Source organism: Malus domestica, chromosome 07 (genome assembly GCF_042453785.1).
Source record: "Malus domestica chromosome 07, GDT2T_hap1".
Taxonomy (NCBI): Eukaryota; Viridiplantae; Streptophyta; class Magnoliopsida; order Rosales; family Rosaceae; genus Malus; species Malus domestica.
This window is the reverse complement of record NC_091667.1, coordinates 11,998,203-12,009,376: the sequence shown is the minus strand read 5'-3', so window position 1 is coordinate 12,009,376 and position 11,174 is coordinate 11,998,203. Positions and strand designations below refer to the sequence as shown.

General features: G+C 39.0%; 1 protein-coding gene across 1 annotated transcript; it reads left to right on the top strand.

Annotated features, from left to right (window-relative positions):
* The first annotated feature begins 1,067 nt into the window (after nt 1–1,067).
* LOC139197707 (receptor-like protein 7) lies at nt 1,068–2,155 on the top strand. The gene is made up of 2 exons (XM_070825658.1): nt 1,068–1,353; nt 1,515–2,155. The coding sequence occupies exons 1-2, from the start codon at nt 1,068–1,070 to the stop codon at nt 2,153–2,155; spliced, it is 927 nt and encodes a 308-aa protein (XP_070681759.1).
* The last annotated feature ends 9,019 nt before the right edge of the window (nt 2,156–11,174 follow it).

The following is an 11,174-nucleotide window of genomic DNA, read 5'->3' as shown; positions in this document are numbered from 1 at the left end:
AAGCCGTGCCTGACGAGTCTTGCCCGATAAGCCTTGCCCGACGAGCCTTGCCCGACAAAGCCCAACAGTGAAGCAGAAGCCCGACAGCAGCCCTTACAAGGCGACAACCTCCCGGAGAGCTGTGCGCTCGTCGACCAGGAAACGTCCCCGACAGAAATTCCTGACGCGAATATAAATATATATATATATTGAATTAGGTTCGTGAGGGTAGTTTAGGTAGACATTTGGGTTTAAAGAGATATTGATATTTTAATTGAAATTAATATGGGTGTAGAGGGTAAGTTGGGTGTAGAAAGAGGTTATAGGGGTTTAAATAAAATTTCCCATACAGGAATTGAAACTGATGACTCTAATGCCTTAATTTGCTGCTGAGAGTTCGAAACTTTCATTCCTTTCACTATCTGGTGGTTTGAGTCTAGGCCTGTAAACGGGTCAGGTTTCACTTGATTCATTAAGCTAACGGGTCACTCACACCCATCCCGTTGAGCTAATGGATCACTCAAACTCAACCTGTGAAGCTAATGGGTCACCCATTTCACCTGTTAACAATTTTTTTTGTTTTTTTGTTTAATTTTGTATTCTAATACAAATTACACATATTTTAATCAAGATTTCAAGCATGAAGGTCCAACACATTTAGAAGTACCCAAATACAAAGTTAAGTCTTGCAATTGGCCATATAAATATGATAAAAGCTTCCAAGAGTATCAAAACAAATATCATAAACCCTGATGGAAGGAACTCATGAAATCAACTATATATGGTGCTGCTCATTTTTCAAACTTCTAATTTCACGCCATTTCAAAAGTTGAAGACCAGCTTGACTTCAAAATTAACTCATGAATCTATATCACTTTTTCCCGTTATGCATGTAGAAGAAATGCGATGCACTTTTTCCCGTTACACCCGTCTATATCACTTTTTAGAATTTTATATTGATGCCAGTCTATAAATAGTTGTGTCACTTTGCACTCCATACATACCCAAGAGTGCTAAAAACAAAACAAAAAAAAAAAAAAAATCAAAAGATTGTTGTTATAGGGTTGCTTGATATCTCCATCATTCGCATGGTTTTAAAACTAGTACTAGTTTTGTTGCTGTTTCATCATGTGGTTATTGCTAACTCTTCCTACTCTTCGCAGAAGCAGTATCCATCTTGCCCTGATGAGGACAAGTCCGCCCTGCTGCAATTCAAAGACAGCTTTATTATTGACAAATCTGCTTCTAGATCTACCGATGCTTATCCGAAGTTCTCATCATGGAAACCAGCTGAAGGAGGAAATAGCACCTGCTGCTCATGGGAAGGTGTCAAGTGTGATGAGAAAACGGGTCATATGATTGGCCTAGATCTTGGTAGCAGCTATCTCCATGGCTCTATCAACAGCAATAGCAGCCTCTTCCCCCTTGTTCATCTTACCTCTCTGACAATAACTTCAATTACTCTCAAATTCCTACTAGCATTAGGAATTTTCCAAGCCTTGCTCATCTTGACCTCTCTACCTCTGTCTTTTCAGGTCAAGTCCCTTCTGAACTTTCACAGTTATCCAAGTTGACATACCTTAATGTAGCTCTCAATCTCGATAGATTGTCAGAAGATAAGGATCATCCCTTGTCAGAAGAGGAGAATTATACTTTGTTGAAACTTGAAGCATCAGATCTTGGAAGCCTAGTTCAAAACTTAACTAGTCTCAAATTACTTTCTCTCAGTTACGTAAACGTATCTTCGGCAATTCCTCATTCAATGGCTAATTTGTCATCTTTGACAACCCTCTACCTTAGGGGCTGTCACCTGTTTGGTGAATTTCCAGTGAGAATTTTCCAGCTACCAAACCTAGAATTTCGTAGTGTGAGATACAACCAAGAATTGACTAGATATTTTCCTGAATTTAAACAAAGCAGTCCTCTCATCCTACTGAAAGTCGGCTTTACTGGCTTTTTTGGAACAATACCCTCTTCAATTCAAAACCTTGATTCACTGCAAAACTTGGATGTGGCTCAATGCAATTTTTCGGAAGGGTTGGTTCCATCTTCACTTGGGAATCTTAGGCAGCTCACTTATCTAGACATTTCAAACAACAAATTTGGAGGTCCAATTCCTGATTCCTTGGCAAACCTTACCAACTGGCTACTTTTAAGATTAGTACGAGTCGATTAACTGGTCCAATCCCATCTTGGCTAGGCAACTTTAGCAAACTAGAGTACCTAGATTTTGCTTTTAATAGATTAAATGGTTCAGTTCCTGCGTCATTTTCCAATCTCACAAACATTCAGATCCTGTATCTACATTCGAATACTCTGAGTGGTGTAGTGGAGTTTCAAATGTTTCAAAATCTACAATTCCTTTCCTAACTCCAATTAAGTTCGAACAATTTAGAATTTGTCACTGAATCCAGAATTGTGAATTCAACAGTTCCACAGTTCACCATAATAGGCTTGCGTTTTTGCAACATAACAGAGTTTCCATCTTTCTTAATATCAGAAAAGTTTGGAGCGTTTGGACCTTTCTAGAAACAAAATCAGAGGCCAAGTACCAAAATGGATGTGGAACACAAGCATAGAAACTTTGCTATGGTTAGACATTTCTAATAACTTCATTTCAGACCAACCTCCACTTGTCATTCCTTGGGTGAAACTGTTATGTATATGGTTTTCGTCCAACATGTTTAATGGACCACTACCGATACCTCCACCAACCATGTGAGAATATGCAGTTGCAGACAACAACTTTACTGGGGAAATCTCACCGTTGCTTTGCAATATGAAAAATCTTCAGTACCTTGACTTGTCGAAAAATAACTTCAGTGGCATGCTACCTCAGTGTCTCGGAAACTTTAGTGATCATCTGATTCTTCTACTTCTCGGAAACAACTGTTTTCACGGAATTATTTCTCAGACATACAACAAAGGAACAGTTTGAGAATGATTGATGTGAGTCAGAACAAGTTGCAGGGGCAGTTGCCGAGGTCATTGGCCAATTGTGTGATGCTTGAGTATCTTGTTTTGTCAAACAATCGATTCAATGATGTTTTTCCCATTTGGTTGGGGACTCTTCTAGAGTTGAAACTTTTGGCAATGCGCCATAATGGATTCTACAGTGTGATTGGGGGCGCTTAGAAATTGAGTTTGTTACAATGATATGCATTTGTTGTTGTCGTTTATTTTCTATGCTGTGGTTTTTTTCATTCTCTTCCTATATGTTTAGTTATAAGTTTGTTTCCCGTTATGTAAGTGTTTGGGTTAATATTTGAATTTTGGGCTGCAAGTCTGTGGAAGCCCAAAAATGCTAGTTAAAGAGAGACTTGTCCGAAGCCCAGCATCAAGCCCAGAGACAAATTGGTGTCTTCCCATTAATGTATAGGCCATGTGCCTATAATTTAAAGAGTCAAGTGATGGGGACTAACTCACAATCAGCCAAAAAGCACTTTTCAGTGGCAATACAAGTAAAAAGCTGGTGACTCACTACCCTTCAATTACTTTCGGGCAAGAGCAAAGCTACAGCAGTCGGGCTAATTTGCCTATAAAAGGAGGAGGAGGCCCCAGAGACAATGACACTCAACCAATCAAACAAACAAATATACAAACTCTGTTCTCAAGCCAAATTTGCATCTAAAAGCCGTAATCAGCCCAGATCTCAATCATTTTCAGGATCATTTCCCACAAAAGCCATCTTTTGTCTAGTTTAGAAGCTCTGCTATCACCCCTAGTGGCGTAGTATTGATTCCCTCATGTAAACTTGTTTACCATCCTTCCCTTCTTAGCATATAAACCATGTAAACTGAAAGAGAAGTGGTTGCAAGAAGTTCAACCTTTCCCAACAAGGTGAAATCTTGCTCAAAGCTCTTTGTTTGTTTTATAAGTTAATAGATCTACTGCTTAATGTATTCTCGAGCATGTATTTAAGTCATTTCCATCTGTCTCCCTACCTTAGGAGTCTCATTTGTGCTTAGATCTGGTCACCTTAATGAATACACCTTCATTTAAAACCAATCAAGAACCAAGTAGATGACTTAAGGGGATCTGAACTCCCCTCATTCGAACGTACAAGACTATGAACTAAAAGTCCTTGGTCACAAGGCAAAAAAAAAAAAAAAGAACTTAATGCTTAACCCATCCACGACAATCCTTTGATAACAAGAAGTCCGAGTAACTTGGGGCGCAAGTAATCGACTAAACACACTTGTTCTACATCTGTTATGCTGAGATAGCAGTGGTACGCCTAGCACTCAATTAGTTTTGATTGCGAGCCTCAAGGCCTACACCTAAGGCCCTACAAAGGCACCTTTCAAAACTAACTCTATCCTCTTCTTGCAGCACTTCAGCAAGTAAGAGCTCGACAACACATCCGAAGTGCCAATCCCTTGGGGAGCTGTGTTGAGAGCTGAGGAGCCCTCTCCAGAGAAATCTTCGCCCTAACAGTAAGTGTATGCCCTCTACTTTCTTGTATTTTCGCTTTCTTTTCTTTATTCTCTCTTTATTTTGAGGGGTAAGGTTTATGTCCCCTTGATTAGGTGTAACTTCTTTTTTTTATTCAATAAAATTTTCCCTCGTACCGTCAAGGTTTCTTTAAAAAGAAAGAAAGAATGTATTTGTGTTTTTTAGCTTTTAATTGATTGTGTTGTTCAAGTTAAAGACTCTACCCTATATATCGTGCTGTTTTAAGTTATGTCAACGTTTGTTCGTATCCTTCAACAACAAAAATGAAGATGAAAGTAATGTCAATAAAGATAGAAGAGTATTGCATGTTTTCATGGATTTGGATTTTCTGAAATTAGAATGAAAGCAGCTATGTTTGTTTATTCGATTAATTGGAGACACTCTTTTCACTCAAATGAAATCAAAACTTTCCTATGCCTTAGTAACTAAGAATACTTGTACAACAGTTGCATATTTAAGAGTAATGTGGATGGCAAGAATTGTCTAAAATTTTAAAACCAGAGCTACGAAATTTGTACAACATTTTGTTCCAATCATCAGAGCGAATGAATGAGAATCGTAGACTACAAGGGAACTGGTTTTGTTCCATCTTCTAGTACTTTGTCTCTAGTCCCAGACGAGCTTTTGATATGTAATATACCGGTTTCTGCAATCTTCTTGAATCAGAGCTGCACTCACCGAGCTATCACTAATATAGAGTAATTTTGCTTATAAATCCATTAAAGTTATTTTCAGAGTTAACTGTTTGACCTAGTGGGAGAATGTTGGAAGTTAAACCCTAATCCAACACCTAATAGACATTCACAATTAATAGCTATAGCTTGTGCCCCAGGTAAAGTAAACATATTCCAGTTATCCTTGAGGAATAAGGTCTCCTAATTCTATCCTATTTGGAATGAAATTTCGTGTATCAAATTTTTTGAACTGCAAGGAATCCTAATGACATCATTATGGGAAGGTTCATTAGGGTTCGATCTATATAAATATAAGACTAAGGTAATGACTCACAACACATAAAAAAAACTCAAATGAATGCCCTTTTAGTTCAAGTTGAAGGAGTGATAACTTTAATGGACACTCAACCAATCAAGCAAACAAACATACAAACTCTGCTCTCAAGCCAGATTTGCATCTAAAAGTTGTAATTAGCCCAGATTTCAATCCTTTTCAGGATCATTCCCCACAAAAGCCATCTTTTGTCTAGTTTAGAAGCTCTGCTATCACCTTTAGTGGCGTAGTATCGATTCCCTCGTGTACACTTGTTTACCATCCTTCCCTTCTTAGCATATAAACCCTGTAAACTCAAAAGAGAAGTGGTTGCAAGAAGTTCAACCTTGCCCGACAAGGTGAAATCTTGCTCAAAGCTCTTTGTTTGTTTTATAAGTTAATAGATCTACTGCTTAATGTATTCTCCAACATGTATTCAAGTCATTGGAGCTTTACTAGGCCGAGATTGGATTCATCAGAGTCTCTCGGTGTCTTCCACCCTACATCAACAAGTGGTGATTTACCACGAATAGGGAGCTATGGGACCTGGATTTTAAGAGATGGTAGAGGCCAAGTGATAAGCTCATATTTATATATATTTTACATAAAATTCACTTGTCTTTTCTTAGTTAGTTCCTTATATTTTTGAGCTATTTACTATGTTTTTGTGTTTTGTGTGATTTATCAAGCAAAGAAAAGAAAAGTAGCACAAGTGAGTTATTAAGTAACAAATTCGTCAAAACTGCCTGTGCAGATTAGCTGACTTTGGAAGCATGTTACGAACATCTCAGAATGAATGAGAGAATGAGCCTTATATGCATGGAAAGCTACGGATGTCTATTTTCTGGAACAATTTACGGATTGTTAATATCATTTTGCTAGAAGAAGTTATGGGCATTGTAACACCGAAAGGTTCAGAAAAGGGCTAAGCAGATTTGGCTAATAAAATGAGAAAGTAAAGGCACTTGTTTTGTGTTTTGCTTTGTCATCAACACTCAGCAGTAAATGGGGTTATGATTGCACTCATTTGGCTTTGGAGCAAGTGGAAATGCACAGCTAGAAGATGAACAAGGCACATGGAAGAAACATGGACAACACACACACAAAGAGAAAGGCAAGGCATGGACAGTTTGACATGGGCAGAAAATGGGTGGATTGTTGGCTGAAATAATGAAGAACATGTGTGTGCAAATGCAAAGGAAAAACACACACACATGGGCAAAGGATACACACACACATGGGCAGAAAATGGGTTGATTTGTGGCTGAAATGATGGAGGTCATGTGTGTGCAAATGTAAAGGGAAACATGGACATCACACACTCACCCACTACACCCATTATATCCACTCATTACCAAACATTCATCCACTACACCCATTACATCCACTCATTACCACAACACTCATCACTAGCACCTTAATTAGATGGTGATCCTCTCCCTAGCCTATAAATACATCCACCCTTCACCATAACAAGGGGGAAGAAAACCAAAGAGAACACAATCCACCCATCCACCCTTCACCATAACTCACCTATATCCATCCACCACCATAATTTACCACTCATCCATCAAACCACACCTTGTGCCGCAACAAAGAGAAGAAGGAGGACCCTTGGACGTGCTTGCCATTCAAGTTGGATTGTTGGAGCGTTTTTAGGTGTTTTCTTTCTTTTGTTTTCAATATCTAAATTTGTTTATCTTTGCTTTGTAAGTATGAGAAACCAAACCCCCCTTAGCTAGGGGGGAATTCGAAACCATGTTCATGCTTGCAATATGATATTTCATTACTTTCAGTTGTGATTCATAAGTTGTGAATTCAATTTACTTATCCATTTGAATTAAAACTGATTTGTGTATGTTGGTTGAGAGTGCACGCTTAATTTCCATGCATAAATATGATGCTATGATATAAGGGAGTTTCACCTAATCGTTATGAACTTATATTCACAAGTAGTAAAGGTTGTTCGTCATAACCATGTTAAGTAAATTCTTGGCATAAGTTTCATGCAATTCATAGTTACAAGTGTTTCGTCAATGCTTATGATTTTCATAGAACTTAATGATTCTTGCTTGTATCTTTATTATGCAATTCATGTAGGGAACTTGTGGGGAATGCTTTGGGTTGCTGTATGCAATCATCCAATTCAATGAAATTAGGAAAATCTGAGGATTAATTTAAGCGTACCTAATTAATCTGGGGTGTTGAGGTTCATGGTTTATTGAAAAGCAACTGGAAATCGTTTTATATGCAAGTGTGTCATGTGTGGAGAAAGACCTTCTAGCTAGCCCATCATCCATTCAAATCACCAAATTCGTCCAAAATCTGTTTTAAGTCTTTAGTTACTTGTTTTTACTTAAATTCATCCTAAACCAAATCCCCCTTTACTTTAGAGTGTCTAATTAGTTAGAATATGTCCTAGTTGTGTTTTTAAGTGTTTTGAGTTAAGTTAAAACCAATTTTCGTCCAAAGTCATTCTTAGTGTCTAGTTTGAATCTAATTAGTTGTTTTGAGTTCTTTGAGTCTAGTTTAGTGTTTTTAACTTTTTTTATATGTTTTTAAGTCAATTTAGAGGTTATTAGCAAGCCCTCCTAATCCCCGGTCCAGAACGATCCCTACTTACATTCTTTACTACAATTGATACAAGAGGGTTTAATTTGAGTGCTTAACTTTCATCGCATCACCAAGTCCCACTACCAATGTGGAAGAAGCAAATTTTTACAGTCCTAGTGTTGGGATTCTCCAGTGCTTAGGAGCTAAAAAGAATGGCCGCCCAACTAAGGTGACGGCCCAAAAGCTTTTGGAACAAGGGTTGTTCCTTACAAGGGAAGAATGGGACCGACCCCATATTGTCCTAACTCCCCAACACCAGCAATGTCAGAGCAAAAAAGAAAGGACCATGTAGTTGCAGTCAAGTCCTTAATCAAAAGATTGTTGGTGTATGGAAGAAAGAGAAAAGCACTGGATAAAAGGAAATATTACTTGACAAATTTAGGGAAAAGTTGCGAGGACATCCAGTTAGTATTAAGTGTTTGAAGAAATGACATCCAACTGTCTGGGGGTTAGAAATCGTTGTATTAAGGGGAGTTAATGGTTTCACAAAATGAAACAAGTCAAGATAAAAAGAAATATGTTTAAGAGTGGATTACATTTGATCCTAGCCTACTAGATGTACATCTTCACCCAGAGTAATTATTCTAAAGTAATAAGTTTGCATAAGCGTGAAAATTCTGGTAGGCTCGACCAAAACAGTACTACTGTTGATAAGTTGAGATTCGGCATCTTCCAGTTCCATATTGACCTTCTTCACTCCTTTAATTTGCTGTTGAAGCTTGCCAAGGAGAGTCACATGTTCGACCTTCAATACAGCAAGTTGCTCCTCTAACTTTTGGATATCAGAAGACACCATCTTAATCCTCTCATCCGTTGCTGAGCTTTCATCCATTAGCTACTGAATTTGAGTTGAAGTACTGGATTGTTTCTCCTTGAAGCATCTTACTCGATTGGTTTACCTCTCAGCCCGACTATGTTGATCTCTAAGAGCCCTCAATTTCTCGAAATATGAGAGAAATTACTAGTATTGAACTCTCGATAGTTAATCGGCCTTGAACAGATTGATCACGGCTTTCTTTACATCCTGAAGGGCCTTAAGGCTGAAGAATGCTGAGAAATCCCTCCTAGACCATTCTTGGAAGACTTGGTGTTGATCTTGAAAGCTTGAAGATTCAAATGGGTGCTTTGAAGATCTTAACTTTGTCTTAAGCTGCCCAAATTCTTTAAAAAGCTCGGGTATAGATATTGTTGAAGGAACCAGTACAGGAGAAGAAGGTTGTGCTCCAGCTATTTCAGAGGGTGTAGCAATGGAGGATGTTTCAACAGAGGGAGGAGCCTGAGAGATAGAAGTAGTAGTGTTCTTGGTCTTCTTCTTCGACCTTGGGAAATGAGTCCCTGTGACCCTAGAAGCTAGAGAAGATCGGGGAAGTTCTATTTTGCACACCAAGCATGGTGGAGACTTGCCTGAACCTTCCCAAGACCCTGTTACAACCAAGGGAGAAAAGTTAAAGAAAGAGTTTATGATTCAGAATGGAGGAAGGCAAGTCAAGAAAGGTCAATATACATGGGTTGAACTTAGAGCTAAGGAGGTGGAGGATGAGTTATTTCCTTTGGTTGAAGAGAAAGACCATCTTTGCTTGTTGAAGAGGGAGGAATAATGCCCGAGCCCTTACCTAAGGCATGTAGTCATCAAAGATGACAGGTGTCAGAAAGATAGTTTGCAGAAAAACAAGAAGCGAAAGCTTAAATAATGATATACCTAAGGTTGAGAAATAGGTACTTCAGAAACAACAAGTACATCAGGAGAATCTGCTCGAGAAGCTCGCGGGCTAGTCACCTCTGAGACCATGGGGATCTCAGGGACTACAGGTTCCCCAAAAACAGACACGGCTGGTGGGTGAGATGTTTGTGCTGGGGAAGGCTACAAAGGGCAAAAGAAGATAAGTAAGGAAGAAGAAAATGACTCTGAAAGGATAATATAAGTACTTACTGGGCAACTTATTATCTTCTACAAAGTGTAACAACTTTCCAGTGCTTGGATCAAACTGGGAAGTAGGAGCCACCACTAATGGAGGAGAAGTTGAAGGAGTGAAGAGAAAACTATGCCCAGCAAAGGAAGCAGTCCCTCCAACCTTGGCCTACCAGAGTGAAATAAAAAATAAAAAAAACAAACAAGTGTTAAAACTCAGGGATTGTTGAAGATACAAGTCTGAAAGAATAGAAAAGATCTACCTTTGAAGACTTATCCAGAGGGGGAGAAGTTTGTACCACTCGGGATGAAGATGAGGAGGCTTCAGGCGAAGCAATCTTTTCTTCCCTTATGGCCTATTCCAGAAAATAGGCAGAGAGTAAAAAAAAGAGTAGACAATGAAAGGGAAGAACCCAAAGGAATAAAATTTAAGATGCAAGATGTCCCTCCAGTTCTTCCAGGGTGAAATCCTGCAACTTTTTGGCTTTTTGATACGACTTAGCCCATAATGGGTCCTCCTTTGAAGTGCTAGTAGGCTTTTTAGTCGCTTGGGGCCCTAGAATCAAAGAAAACGGAGTTGTCAACTTTAATCACGAAGTTGCGAATAAGGAATGAAGGAATAACGCAATATTTACTTACTGGAAGCTCTCTGTTTCTTCCTTCCCACGCCCACCTCAACTACTAGAGTAGAAGACTTAGAGGCTCTGGAGGTCTATGCCCGCGTCAATTTCTTTGTTGGAGCCGGCCTAGCTTCGGGCTCAGACTCTGAAGTCTCTACCACCGTTGCCCGAGTCCGACGTGCGACCCAAGACTCAACTACAACTTCGTCATCAGAATCTCCAAGTAACTCGGAGACATCTATGCCTTCTCCAGCGCCTCACCTTTTTGCTTCAACCGTAGCTTCTTAAAGGATGAGGGCGTCTGCAGCATCTTCATCTTGCTCGACGACCACCACTACGGGGTTGCCTTGGGCTGAAAGTACAAAGAAACCAAGGGAAGGGTTAGAGAGGGCAGATTTTTGAAAATTTCAAGTTAAAAGAAAAAAAAATACCTATCAAAAGGAGTTGATTCTTTCGATGAATCATTTCCTTCCAATCTTCAAGCTTATTTGGTTTTGGATAGGACTTGATGAATAATCACTTGAAGAGATGGTCATGAGCTTCGAGCAGGTCTCCTCCATATTTCTTAGTCCATTTCACTTCCTACCAAGATGAGAAGCTTGAAGTACATT

What these genes read in the sequence shown, in the direction of transcription:
- LOC139197707 (XM_070825658.1), top strand. Translation starts at nt 1,068, where the DNA reads ATGGTTTTAAAACTAGTACTAGTTTTGTTGCTGTTTCATCATGTGGTT. An exon ending in TATGATTGGCCTAGATCTTG is followed by an intron (nt 1,354 to 1,514) that starts GTAGCAGCTATC and finishes CTGTCTTTTCAG; the next exon opens with GTCAAGTCCCTTCTGAACTT.